At 48.0% G+C, this 14846-nt stretch overlaps 1 protein-coding gene across 1 annotated transcript in view; it reads left to right on the top strand.

Moving 5' to 3' along the window:
* Nucleotides 1–315: 315 nt before the first annotated feature.
* The window catches only part of RHOQ (ras homolog family member Q), a 56384-nt gene continuing 41853 nt past the window's right edge, over nt 316–14846 (top strand). Inside the window, exons 1-2 of the mRNA XM_066624717.1 lie at nt 316–994; nt 2114–2172. Of these exons, the coding sequence (XP_066480814.1) occupies nt 844–994; nt 2114–2172 (210 nt within the window). The 5' untranslated portion in view covers nt 316–843. The remainder of the gene's footprint in view (nt 995–2113; nt 2173–14846) is intronic.

Consider the following 14846-nt stretch of genomic DNA (forward strand, 5'->3'; position numbering starts at 1 on the left):
CTCCCTTTCAGCTTTATGTATTCAAGTGTATCCAAATGTGTGTGTGTTTTGATGTTCAGGCCACGGCAGCCTACCCAAAAAACCAAAATCCATTCAATGATCTTTCCAAAATCAGAATGATCTTTTCAACTTCTTCGCTTAAAAAGAGGAAAATATTAAGTTTTTTTGGGGGGGGGGGATTTCTGGGCTGATGACATCATCCCAGCCTTCTCCAGAGCTGCGTTTCTCGGTGCTGGAGGCTCTTTGGAGAGGAGCCCTAAAGTCCTCTGTAGCTATGTGGCTGGCAGGGCTCCTCCTTTCTCCTCGCAAGCTTGTCTGAGGTTGCAGAGCTGGCAGGGTGTCCTGTGCTGGGGGAGAAGTGAGTGGTGCCCGGGCAGGCTGACGGAGAAGGAGGAGGAGGCAGGAAAGTAGAGTGGCATCCCAGCGGCTGCCCGTCGGAGGAGCCTGCTGGGGCCTTCCTCCTGCTCCTGGCAGAGGGAGGGCTTGCACGGCACAAGGCTTTGGCATCCAGGGGGAGGCGGGCGAGTCTCGGTGCCGCTGAAAGTTCCTCTTTCCCCCGGGCCGGGCGGGCTGATGAGGCGCGGTGTCATCCAGCCCCGCTGGGGCGAGAGGAAGGGAAAGCCCTGCTGCGAGCCAAATTTGGCACCCCGGGGGGAGGAGGGGAGAGGAGACCTGCGGCCACCCCCCGCGAGCAGCCGCGGCGCCTGCTGAGAGCAGCCAGCCCTGCCCGCCTCCGACGCTCCGACTCCGGGCTGAGGACCGGCAGCCCCGCAGCGCCTCCTTGGACCTGCTCCCGGGCGCGCTCCTTCCCAACATGACGATCGGGCTGGGGCTGGGAGCAGCATGGCCCACGGGACGGGGGCGGGGGCGGCGGTCATGCTGAAGTGCGTGGTGGTGGGCGACGGGGCGGTGGGCAAGACCTGCCTGCTCATGAGCTACGCCAACGACGCCTTCCCGGAGGAGTACGTGCCCACCGTCTTCGACCACTACGCAGGTAAGCCCGCGCGCCCTGCCGCGATGTGCTGAGTAAGGCTGCCACCCTGTCCGCACTTTCCCGGGTGTAAGCCCCATTGACTCTGATGGGACTTACTTCCGAGGAGGTAGTCATAGGATTGGGCTCTAAGGCTGCAATCCTAGCCACACTTTCCTGAGAGTAAGCCCCACTGACTCTGATGGGACTTACTTCTGAGTAGACAGGCAAAGGATTGGGCTGTAAGGCTGCAATCCTATACACACTTACCTGGGAGTAAGTCCCACTGATTACGAGTAGATATGATAAGGATTGGACTGTAAGTGCTCTGCCACCCTCCCCCTCCCTAGACAGGAACTTCAGCACAAACTTTGCCATCACCCCAGCCCTTCACCCTCTCCCCTTTCCCTTTCCGTGCCCCTGGAAAGAGGGGGAGGGGATTTTTAGCCCTTTCTTGCCACTCTTTGGGACCCTCCTCCCGAGGAGTCTTTAAGAGCACTTTCTCACCCCCTCCATAACATTTGGAAGACCAGTTGTGGAGGGAGGGGAAAGAAGAAGGGGGCCCCCCACAGAGGCCTGCCCTAAACACACACACACACACACACACACAGAGGTGACACTTTCCCCCTTTTTTGTTTTGCTTTTGGTTCTTTTTTTATTGTTGCATGCAGCATCCTAAGGCTGCAATGCTATCCACACTTTCCTGGGAGTAAATCTCATTGAACACAATGGGACTTACTTCTGAGCAGACACGCATAGGATTGGGCTCTCAGGCTGTCCTGTCCACACTTTCCTGGGAGTAAGTCTCATTGAACACAATGGGACTTAATTCTGAGTAGACAGGCATAGGATTGGGCTGTAAGTCTAAGCAATCTTCCTGCGCTGACTCCACTGAATTGCAATGACTAAATCATTGCATAGGATCACAGTCTGTGAAGCCAGCCTGGTCTGCCTTCCCTTTGTAGACATCTGTATTGGGTTTTATATGATGATTGTTGAGTCTGACTGAGTAATTGAAACCAAACCACTTTGTCTGCTTCTTGGGGGGGGGGGGGGAGAGAGAGAAAGAGAGAGAGCACTTGTGTATGTGTGTCCATTTTTCTTTGCCACTCTCCTTCATTTTCTCTCTCTGTCTCTTTGCAGTAAGTGTGACAGTTGGTGGCAAGCAGTATCTCCTTGGGTTATATGACACTGCAGGACAGGTAAGTCCTTTCCTAATCCGGCAGCTTTGGAAAGCAGGACTGGCTGCTGAGAAGGAAAATAAGAAATGATCAGCAGAGGGTGTTTTCCCAGAGCTCACTGGGTTCATGCTCACTTGCACATGCTGAATTATTCAAAGACCTCTGTTTATGTCGAGGTGTCTCGCTACAGCAGCTTGCAATAATCACCTTCTTGACTGCCTGGCCACAGATCTTTGCGAATGAGTCTGCTTCCCATCCTTCTGCCTGTCTCTCTCACACACACCCCAACCTTAAAACCAACCAAGGAGTAAATAAATGACAAGTCTCTTGGTGAATGTCATGCTCAGGCTCCTGCCCCACAGTGAAAACAGTCAGCCCTGAGATACTTTATTTTTAGTTCCAAATGGCTGGGTCCTCTTTTGAGTTCTGCCTTGCTTTCTCATTGGCCAATGAGCAATCTGAGCCCCTCGCTCTGATTGGTGAATAATGGCATCATCTAATGTTATGGGAAGGCATTTTGCCTGATTGTGTTTATTACAGCCCAGGGACACATCATTTTCTATCCTGAAATCACTCCTTCGAGTCGAAAAATTTGCAGGGAATGACTGAATAGTTTTGGAGCACAGCAGACAGGGTTGCCTTGCCTCTGCTTGCCAGCGCATCTGCTGGGGGGGGGGGCAAGGAAGTCCCCCAAATGCAGCTCTGCCTTCCAGATCAGAAATAACAAGCAGCAAGAAAAACATGCTCCCACTGCTGTTTTCAGCTTGCATTCTTTAGATGAGTGGTTCCCAACGTTTAGCTCAGGTACCACTAAGGCAAAATTTGGAGACAGAGGGGACCACATGCAACCCTCCACCCCCGCAAACAAAAAATACAATTAAATTTGTAATACATAAGAAGATTATTTAATAATTAATGTGATGGTTGTGCTTGCATTTGCTTCACTAGCTGTGAAAGTCTTGAGTTTACATGGAATACATGAAACACAAAATAATTCCCCCCCAATTCAGAGGTTTTCACACCCACCCACCCAATTCAATCCAGTCTCTTTTCCCTCACACTAGACCATATTACACACAGCCCTTGCCTCTTTTAAGTGTGGAAAAACACCTCCAAAAGGGAGAGGGTAAGCACAAGGGGATTATAGACAAGTCATGCAAGATAGTTAAATGAGCCAACAAAAAGCATGCACACCCTGGCCTTGCTGCCCCCACTTGTTAGTCCAAAGTCCTTAGAAAAGTGATCAACATGATTTCGGCAGGTCGATCCTGAAGGAGAAGAGACGTACGAAGGAAGCACCAGCTTAGAGAGACATCTCAGAATGGCTGCTGCAGGTCTCAGGAAGAAAAGTCCTTTTGGTGTGCACTGCAAGGTCTTTCAGGGGGGAAAAAGCCACTTCCTGTTCTAATTGCAGTCATACTCTAGCTGTGGACTACTTTGGTTGGGGCTAAGAGAGTGTGAGCAAGCCTATAGGTAGGCTGCAGCCACAAAACAACAACTGCCCACTCTGCCATTATTCTGTGGAACTCCTTGCTCCAGGATGTGGTGAGGGTGTCTAGACTAGATGCCTTTAAAAGGGGATTGGAGAAATTTCTGGAGAAGTCCACCACAGTGTGACTAACAGCCCCATTCTAGGCATGTCTACTCAGAAGTCCCATTATAGTCAATTGGGCTTACTCCAAGGTAAGTATGCATAGGATTGCAATCTGAGGAGATAGGGGAACTGGCCAATTGTGGGGTGGGGGACGGCTCCCCATGGACAAAGCTGCTGCTGCTGCTCTCTGAGGAGGAAGAGTCAGAGGTTACACTTGCTGTACTTGGCTACGGTGGTGCCTGTTCTGCAACTTCTGGGATTGCTTCTCCCCAGGTGGGCAGCTTGCAGTAAGACAGCAGAGGTGCTGCCTGTTTCCCTCTCCAAAAGGGGTGCAAAAACCTGGTTGCCTGGATCCTCTGCTCCACCCCCTAGGCATTAGAAGACCACATCCAGGGGGCCCAATCCTGGCAACTGAGGAGGGGATACCAGGGCTGGGGGTTGAGCATACTGTTTCTCTCCTCTCCTGCTACCACACTGCATCCAACTCCCTTCCTCTGTGTTCTCTGGCCACCTGGAGTCCGGACTCCCAGGGAAATCACATCCAGAGAAACCCACTCTCAGGGAAATCCCGCCAGCCAGCCAGCATAAGAACATAAGAACAGCTCCACTGGATCAGGCCATAGTCCCATCTAGTCCAGCTTCCTGCATCTCATAAGAACATAAGAACAGCCCCACTGGATCAGGCCATAGGCCCATCTAGTCCAGCTTCCTGTATCTCACAGCGGCCCACCAAATGCCCCAGGGAGCACACCAGATAACAAGAGACCTCATCCTGGTGCTCTCCCCTACATCTGGCATTCTGACTTAACCCATTCCTAAAATCAGGAGGTTGCGCATACACATCATGGCTTGTACCCCATAATGGATTTTTCCTCCAGAAACTCGTCCAATCCCCTTTTAAAGGCGTCTAGGCTAGACGCCAGCACCACATCCTGTGGCAAGGAGTTCCACAGACCGACCACGCGCTGAGTAAAGAAATATTTTCTTTTGTCTGTCCTAACCCGCCCAACACTCAATTTTAGTGGATGTCCCCTGGTTCTGGTATTACAGCGGCCCACCAAATGTCCCAGGGAGCACACCACGTAACAAGAGACCTGCATCCTGGTCTCCACGTAACAAGAGACCTCCCTTGCATCTGACATAGCCTATTTCTAAAATCAGGAGGTTGCACATCCACATCATGGCTTGTAACCCGTAATGGATTTTTCCTCCAGAAACTTGTCCAGTCCCCTCTTAAAGGCATCTAGGCCAGATGCCGTCACCACATCCTGTGACAAGGAGTTCCACAGACCAACCACATGCTGAGTAAAGAAATATTTTCTTTTGCCTGTCCTAACTCTCCCAACACAAAATTTGCCTTTGCAATGCCTTTGGGAGCCTGCTCCTCCTCCTCCTCATTACTCCCATTCCTCCCCCTCCTCAGGCCCCCCTCCTTCTCCCCCGGCCCCGCCTGCCCACCAGCAAAAGGGACTTCCCAGGCTGACTGGAGTCCTGATCTGACTCCTGAGAAGCTCACCTGAAGGCAAAGGGTCAAGGAATGGAGGCAGCAGGCTGGAGGTAGCAGGCAGCATGGCACCTCTCCTCTGCATGCAGCTGAGCCAGGAGGCTGCACAAACGCGCGCACCTTACAAGGCACTTGCGCTTCACTTTTTTGCTTGTCTGGGCACTCACAGACAAGGAGGGAAGGGAGGTGGAGGGGGGAGGCAGGAGACCGAGAAAGGCTATGCTCTGATTGGCTCTGATCTGCTCTGAGCTGCTCTGATTGGCTGCTGGCGCTACAGAGGCTTTTTTTCTTCCTGGAAGGGCATTTTTTTTCCTTTTTTCACCAGAGACATCATGGACCACCTGGGGGGGTCCACGGACCACGGGTTGGGAACCCTAGCTTTAGACTGTGATGCTACCTCTGCCCACACACCCACCTGAGGCCTCAGAATGGGAGGGGAGGAGATTGTCTGACTCCTGCTTCCTCCTCCCTCCAAGTGGCTGCTTCACAGACATCAGCATCCCCAAACTGTTTGCTCTGTGGTTGCTCCTTCTCCCCAGCCTTCTGCTACCTAAGAAGATGTGGCAACCCACGCATGCATCATGGACAATCTTGCATACTTGCGAAACCTGACCCTCAATACCCCTAGAGTCAGTGTTACATCTTGACCAGGACAGTTGTGGCACAGCTATGACTACAAGATTGCCCTATAGCTCCATCTCTCTGCCTCCAGCTGGCAGTGCAGACTTTGCCCTCACCCAGGCCATCTGGAGTTATGTGGCACCACAAGAGGTGTCATGACATCCCTTTCCCTGGCAAGCTGCTGAAGGGCTGGTTGCTGTCATCATGCACCTGGAACAAATAATCAGCACTGGCCTGGGTGGTTGATCTCTGAAATTGAGTTTTAGATCTAAATGGCAATGAAGGCCCAAATCCTAACCAGCTTTCTAGCAATGGCATAGCAGTGCCAATGGGACGTGTGCTGCATCCTGCAGTTGGGTGGCACTCATGGAGGCCTCCTCACAGTAAGGGTATATTTGTTCCCTTACTTTGGAGCTGCATTACCCTTATGTCAGTGTTGGAAAGTGGGTTAGGATTGTGCCCGAAGTCAGTACCATCTTGGGATTCGGACATTATGGTCTTTCACACCTCTCTGTAGTGTTACATGGTCTATGACAAAAATGAAAGGATTATTGGAGACATAATATTGGAGGACAGTAATGGTGTCCATCTGATGACCAAGACTTCTTTTTCCAAGTTTGAATTCTTCTTTGATGGTTGCCACTTCCTACTAAGGAAGAGAGTAGGGTGTTCCTATTTGTCCCAGTCCTGGGACAGAACTGCTGCTAGTCCAGTATCAGAGGTATCTGACTGCAATGAAAACCTTAAAATCAGGGTTGCACAGCACAGAATAAGATAGTGGTGTGTCTTAAGTCCCAGAAGGTTTGATCATTAGTCAAGGTCCATTGGAATGGGTTAGGTCTTGACCGCAGTGAGAGGGCTGCTTCAGGTCTTGAAATGTGGAGTGAAGCATTTCTAGAACCCAGCCATTCCTAAGAGTTTCTCCAGTTGTTGCTTTTTCTTTGGGATCTGGAAGATGACCAGGGTTGTCACTTTGTCCATCGGGGTGGGGGGAGATGTACTGTATTCAGTTACCAAACATGTACCTTAAGTTGTGCCCTCCTCTGTGTCAGCCACAACAGGGACAAGATGACTGGCTGGGGTAACCTGGCACAGTTTCTTGCACCACATCAGTCTGGGCTTCCTGTTGCTTCTGCATCAGTTTGTCTTGGTTCTGCATGAGCCACTGACTGAACTGAGTTTAATCCACCTACATGGTGTTGGGAGCTGGGTTCATCCAGAAATCCTCCTTGCTCTCTTTTTTTCTTCCTTTGCTGGCCAGATTGTTGGCCAGATTCTTCACCACCTTGGGGCTACCTCTGTTCACACACCCTCTTGAGGCCTCAGAATGAGAGTGGTGGGTTGTTGGACACCCAGTTCCTTCTCCTCCTGACCTGTGTCTTCACAGATGCCAGCCTCCCCAAACTAATCTTCTCTGGTTGCTCCTTCTCCTCCTCAGTCTTTTGCTTCTTCTCAGTAGTGTAGCTGGCGGGAGCAAAATGATAAGTAGTGCAGGCGCCGCAACTCACCATGTAAGTGGCCCCTCCCACTTACCATCAGAGCCATTCCGGACAGTGACGGCAATGTGTAAGAGACGCTTAGTGCCTGTGCATTGCCATCGCTGCCCAGGATGGCTCCGACATCAAGTGGAAGGTGCCACTTACATGGCGTGTTGCAGTGCCTGCAGTACTTATCATTTTGCCCCCTCTAGCTATGCTACTGCTTCTTCTGTCCCTCAATAGGTGTGGCAAGCCTTGGGCCCCAGGTGGCATCATGTTCTTATGAGACTGAGTCCCCAGTGCTGCTAGAGTTGGCATTTTATTCTTGCTAGTAAGGCCCCAGTATGACTAAAGCTGCATGATTTTTCTGTTGCCTTGTCTCTCTGCTGTAGCTCTCTATGCAGACCTTGCTCCCTCCCCCCCCACCCAGAGGCATGCCACACCTTGAGAGGCAAGTTGCGACATAGGCACAGGATGTCATAAAAGACAGATTCTACTAACAACTCCTTTCACTTAGTATTGTGCCAGAATGCTTTAAATGCAAATATCCATATCAGAGGTGCTGGATTTTGAAATGGTCAATGAAAAGATATTGGGATCCCATGATGCTGTCAGTGACCCATTCCCCTGATAATTGTTAATCATAGAAAGATCCACATCACTAAGTGATCAAAAGCCATCCAAACAAAAGCCACCCAATTTATTTGCATAGGATTTGGGGGGCGGGAATAGAGAAGATATCCAAAAAAGTGTGATTAGTTTGTGTTTGCGCCTCCTCATGAGTTGGCCGGGCCAGTGCAGGGACGTGCACCACCCCACGGAGGCTGCATCCAGCCTCCACGCCAATGCGGGGAGGAAGGTTGCTTTGACCAAGCTCAGCTGACACAGGGGTCTGGGGAGGGCAGGGAGGAGGCAGGAGGGTGGGGTGCGGGTGGGTGGAGGGCATTCCAAGGGGCAGATGGGCAGGGAGTGGGAAGTGGGGCTTCCCAACAGTTATGCCGCATCCCAATCCCATTCCCTGAGCAGTGCAGAGTGACTGCAAGCTGCTCTGTTCTCCTTGGACTTGTGTCACTTCTTGAGGTGGCGCAGGTCCGAGGAGACCCATTGGGGCTGTGGTGGTTTACCCAGGGGTAAGGGAAAAGTCTCCCCTTGCCTCCGCTGAGCCACTTCTGGCCCCAGTCTTGCACTGGATACAGCACAGGCCTCCTTGCCTGCCTGTTCCAGTGCAAGACAGGACTGCGCTGTAAGTATTCTAGATGACTGTAACACAAAGTTGGAAAGGGGTTCAGAACATCACCTTTGCATGCAAAAGGTTCTACTTTCAGTGCCTGATATTTCTCAGTAGGGTTAGGAAAGGCTCTTCTTTGGAAGTCCAGGGAGCCACTGCCAGTCTGTATAGATCAGTGGTGTTTTTTTTTTCACTTGCATCCCCTTGGCAGCCCATTTCCATGAATTGTAACCTTCACATTAACTGAATGTTAGTAATATAATTCCTGTTATTTCAAATTTATATATTTTCAACTACTGCTCTATATCTGATAATACACAAATGGGTCACCAGAAACTAGCAGTTGCTGGGGATTTTACTGCCAGCTAGCTGCCTTCTTTCCTGCCTTGCCAGCCCTACAAGACATTATAATACAGACCTGCCTTTCCCCCCGCCATTATTCAATTCTTTTTTAAGTACCCCTAAAAGTCCTGGCAAGAACCCCTGGGAGTATATGTACCTGAGATTGGGAACCACTGGTATAGATAATCCTGACCTCAATGGATGACACTGGTAGAAGACAGCTTCATATGTTCACAATGGATTTGAATTGTCAACAGATATGGTCTGGATATTAATGTTTGAATTTTTAAAAAGAGGGGTTAGGGTTCAGGGAACTGGGTATTTGGCTTAAAAAACATAGAGGCTCACAAACAATACAGAAACAGATGGAATTGTTTTAATTTGCCATTCAAGTCTTAATTGTCATGTCACTGTCATGTTGTCAAACTTTTCTCTGGAGCCATCCCTGCTATGAACTTTCATGGTTTCATCAGCTGAAGCATTAAGGAAAACAAAAGCCAGCAGGGCATTCAGTACACTTGCCAGAGTCTGCAGTCCTTAATTAGGAACTCCAGATCAGCATATGGTGTTACTGAACTCATTGCTTGAGCCATGAGCATCAGTGGCTTGAAGTCTTGCACTGTAGAACAGTGTTTCTCAAACTGTGTGTCGGGACCCACTAGGTGGGTTGTGAGCCAATTTCAGATAGGTCGCCACTCATTTCAATATTTTATTTTTAATCTATTAGACTTGATGCTACCATGGTATGTGACTGCATTTGGGGAAATGTGACAGACTTAAACTTTTAACAAGCTACTATGTATATTCTTTTAACAATGATAGTAAATGGGACTTACTCCTGGGTAAGTGTGGGTAGGATTGCAGCCTGGGATTGTAAAAAATTTTCCTGCTTGATGGTGTCACTTCCAGTGGGTCCTGACAGATTCTCATTCTAAAAAGTGGGTCCCGGTACTAAATGTGTGAGAACCACTGCTGTAGAACATTCTGAATGGTCCTGGTATGGGATGTAAAACTGGAAGTGACTTCAGGGTCTGCTGTTGCTGCCTCCACTACCATCTCTCTCTACCTAGGGGTGTAATCGAGCATAGTTGGAGCCCAGGAGCAGTGACTTCATCAGCAGGAGTACGCTGGTGGTACCTCTGAAACTTTTTCAAAAGACCTTAGCTGAGATCTTAGCTGAGACCTTAGCTGTAGAAGGCACATGGAGAAATTTCCGAGAGATATTCATAGGATTGTGCTGTAATATACCTTTTATATTTATGTAGGATATATTTAAATTCCATTTTTCTGTTTTTACTCGTATATATTTGTTTTAAATTGTTGCAGTTCACTCTCCACAGCTTGGGATGAAATGAGCAAGATCTTTAAATGAAGTGTAATGAAGTTTCAAAGCAGAAATGTGTGGCTGGAGAAGAAAACACTTGGGCAGCCCAATCTTAATCTGCCCTGGAGCAGGCAGGCTGGTAGGCCTGCCCCATATCCAAGGCAGGGTTGGGGCTGAAATCGGCACAGCCCAGGGCAAGGGGAATTGCTGCCCCCTACCCTGTGTCAAGCTGCAGCAGTCCCATTGGGGCTGCTCAGAACTATGCCACCCAAAGAGTTGGCCTCAAACAAGGCAAAAACCCCATTAGATATTTTGAGACTCCCCAAACGTAAGATAAAAGGGAGGCAGTTGTACTGATTGAGGCTTGCTTTGTTTTAGTATGACTGGAAGACCGTGGGAAGAAAGGTGTACAAACAGTGTTGTTCAGTTACTGCTGCTTCCAGGGCCTCATCTGAGGGTACACGATTCAGCCCTGCTGAAGTTAGTATAGATCTGGACAGTGCCTGGATGGGAGATTCACCAGAGGTGGTCCATAGGATATCCTCTTCAGAGGAAAGGAGAAACTACAAAAGAAAGGCAACAAGGCAGGGAAGAGAGGGCTTTATGAAAACATAGTAGTGAGAGAGGGCTGCACACCAACCAGAGCTGAGCTTGTCATCTGAGAGCAATGAGAAGGATAAAAATAATAATGTGATGGTACTTACTGTATTATAGCACAGAGCTTTTTTCCTGGGTGGTCCAAGCCTTTAAATCTTATGATTTCCTACAACAGTCTGGAACAGCAGGCCAGGTTTATGGTTCTCATGTTACTGATTTGAGGGTGCGTTGGAAGTAGTGGTGTCACTTGCCTTGGGTGCAAGGTTTGGGGCGGGGGCGGAACCACACTGCCAGAGTCTCTGTCTGGTGATCTTCAGGCAGCACTCTTGCTGTCAATCATGTTTTTGCCACTTGCAAGAGAGAGCACATAGTGGTTGAACCTGAAACAGTCCGAAGATTGCCAAATGGACGTGGGCTTTCTGCATTTAAATCAGTGTGAGAACCCAGAAGGTCAGGGGCCATGTGATTGTATGGTTACATCACCCCTGAACTTCGGAAACTTTGAGCTCCAGGTAAACACTGCTGCACTTGGTACAATCCACAACAGGAATGCCTGTGTGTGGAGGATAAGAGGTTGTGGCTTGTTCCCTAAAAGCTGGGACCTTGTTTGTTCAAGTGATCTCAAGTTCAATGCCTAGTATCTCCAGGTAGGTTTAGGAAAAATCTCATCTTTTTCTGACAACCCCTACTCTGACAACCCCTGTCAGAGTAGACAATAGTAAGCCACATGGACCAATGGCCTGGCTCAGTATATGGCAGCTTCAGTTACAAAGGCCTCTCAGAGAGTTGTAGCAGGGTTTTCCAAAACGCTGGACCCTGACTTTAACCACTAGGCTGCACTCACTCCTTGAATTATACATTACAAGTATACAATAGCAGGGAATCAAGTATTGTTTTCATTTAAAAGGGAGGAAGAGGGAATGATAGGTGTACACTCACTCTTAAAAACTGCAGTATGTCCTAAGGTAGCTGGGTGGCATGAGCAAGTATACTACAATAACAGATAATTGGACAGTAAGAACTTACCAAGTTAAGCAATTCTGGAGATAAAGGAAGGACATTGCAAGTTTTGGTCATCATCTGCAACAGAGGGGAAATTAAAACCACCGAGGTCAAATGATTTGATCTTTAAGGTCACAAGACAAGTTGAAAGCCAGTCTTGAAAACCAAGGCTGGTTTCCTGTACAGTTTTAGATTGCAGCTCCATAGTTCCCAACCACTGATTTGTCATAAGGTTTTGTTGGCTTGAGGCCAGGCTGGGTCAGGGCACCTCTGCGTACCATATTCTAGGCATTCCGAGCATCTGTTACCAACATCCCAGTCCCTTTTCACACCAAAACCTGAGATTGTTTTGCTACTCACCCATGCTTGGGGATTGCAATCAAGTCTGTATTTATAGTTAGTGACAAAGTTTGGGGAAGTATCAGTTCCTTTCGGGGAAATTGTGTCCCTGGCTTTTTGTTCAAGCTGCCCTGTGACATGTGGGTATGTGTAGGCAGATAGGCTGGTAACACATACCCACATGTGGGTGTTGGGCAGGGTTTTGTACTGATTTACAATGCTGATAAAATAAATTCTGTTTCAGCCTTTGAGCCAAAATATGCCTCTTATTGGTAAAATGCAAGAGAATAATGTCAAGTCTGTGTCTACCCTTGACTGTAGTATATAAAGTTTCTTGGACAGTATAAGGGCTATGCAGAATGTTTGTCCTTTCCAGCTTCCCAGTTCAAAGTAATGCATTGGAGGGGTAGAAATATTTTTTTCTCCTAACTCCTTAAATTCAGATTTTCACTTTATTTTTTTAAACTGTCCACTGCCATTGATTTTTCCCATCTGCAGCTGTTTCTATGTCACTGCCATTTTTTTTTTCTGGTTAGAACTACTTCTTCCTAGAGTGAGCCCCACCAGTCAGAGACCACCTATTGAATGTGATTCTACAGTGACGTTTTGTAGCCAACCCACGTATGGCAATCTGATGATGTCAGTGACGGCAAACAAAGCCAATTTAGAGTGAGGCCAGTGATTCATGGGCTGTTGGGATGGGTGATCCAAACAAAAAAAGAGGGAAGATACCACAGTAGGAACAACAGGAAAAGAAAGCCCACTCTCCAGTGTACTAAAAATGTTTCTCTTTTATTCAGCTCAAGGTGTTTCAAATGGATGCTCTTCTTTAGGGGCACTGATAATGCGAAGCAGCCTTCTAGTACCTCGAAGTATGAGATTATATTGTAATAACATTATTATTTTAGTTGTTTGTCTTGAATGCCTTTTTAGGAATGCTTATAGTAGAAGAGACTTTTGTAGAAAGGAGAGACTTTTTTTAACTAAGAACTGTGAAAAAAAATTGAAGAATAGTTTGCTGTTAAGGATCTTGGGACCAAATTCTTGCAGGCAAATTCTATCTATGGATGAAGTGTGTTTACGCCCTCATCTGCACAACCCCATTGGGCAGAAAATAGTCAATGCACTTGCAACCAGAGGCAGCTGATTTAACCCTGTAGCTGTGGTGACCAGTTCCTATTTCTAGGAAGTGGGTGGGAAAATGGCATTCCGTAGTTAATTCCTCTCAGAGGTGGAACCCTTGTTCTCCCTCTCTCTTGCCAAAACAGAGCAATATTCGGGGCAGTTTCTTACATGATATGCTGGTGTTGGACAGCCTGTGACTTCAGACTTCATATTGTGATACTGTCCGGCATCTATATATAAGGGAGTATGCTAGTCTGTCTCTGTCTCGTTTGCAAAGCACTGTGTTCACTGTCTGGGCAATCCTGTGTTGTAGGTCACTATAATTCCCATTTGAAAGATAGGAAGCTTAGGCTAAGATGCTCTTGAGAAACTATACCTTGGTTACAGCAAGTCCAGCAGCCCGTAGGAAAGCAGAAAGGTTGTGTTGCAAACTTGAGTAGTGTTCCCTCCCCATGCTGTCAGATGTAAGATTAGCCAGTAAAGCCCTGCTCCAAGCTCTTCCTGTTTTGGATGTATGATTGATTTTATTTTGAAAATTTTTTACTTTTACTTTAATTTACTTTTATGCCACCTTTCAAACTCAGCCTAAGGCAGCTCACAAAAGAGTAATACAACAATAATATCTAATGAACAGGAAAAAAAATACAAAACAGTCAATGTAATAGAAATAGATTGTAGGCATTGTCAGACTTCCCCCTCCCACTCCCTGCAAAGGTCTGCAATGCTGGCTCCCTTTGAGATGGCGCCCCTTCACGTGCGAAGCCACCCCCTACCTTTCTAGTGCAACAGAGCCATGCACAATGTTAGGATCGACAGAGGAAACCTTCTTAGGCTTCCCTGTGGTCTTAAACTCTATTTCCAGAAAACCGAAATTACAGTTTCTGATTGCTTCGGGAGCCTCCCGCACAATCCTAGAGCCTTGCGGGCTCAGTGCCTGGATCATTTGCCCCGATTGCCCAGCACTAGGTCCACTGCTGATTGTGGGACTATCCACTCCAATTTTCCAGCACAGATGCAGCTGCAGTGCAGCCCCAAGTTTGTTCCCTTACCTTGAAGAGGCCTCTGTGATGCACCCTCCACCACCCTGTTTGGCATGGCTGCACCAGCAGTGGAAAGTTGGATAGGATTGGGCCTTGTGACATGTAGGAGCAGGGCTTTTTTTCCTGTGGAACTGTGGAATGTATTCCCCTCTCTGCAAGTTCTGTTCTGTTTTTTATTTTTTTTTCCTTTCAGGTAAAACTGGTTTTTTATTAAACTGCTGGCAGTGGCTGCTTAGTAGATTCTTGTATGTCCTCCCCCCCCCCCCCGATGTTCCGTTTTAACTTTTTTTGTGTGTAAGTCACTTTGAAAATATGTGTGAGGAGCATCATCTCTGAGCATCATCAATCAGTCAGTAATCAATAAATCAATCTGTGGGTTCCAAATGGCTCACATAGGTATGTCTGAAACCTAGTTGGTATGTCACAAAAACTAGTTAGTATGAAACAAAAACCTTGTTGTGCCTGTATTGGAGGTGAACTTGACTGTCGGACAAAGAGCCC

This window comes from Tiliqua scincoides, chromosome 1, assembly GCF_035046505.1.
Source record: "Tiliqua scincoides isolate rTilSci1 chromosome 1, rTilSci1.hap2, whole genome shotgun sequence".
Lineage (NCBI taxonomy): Eukaryota > Metazoa > Chordata > Lepidosauria > Squamata > Scincidae > Tiliqua > Tiliqua scincoides.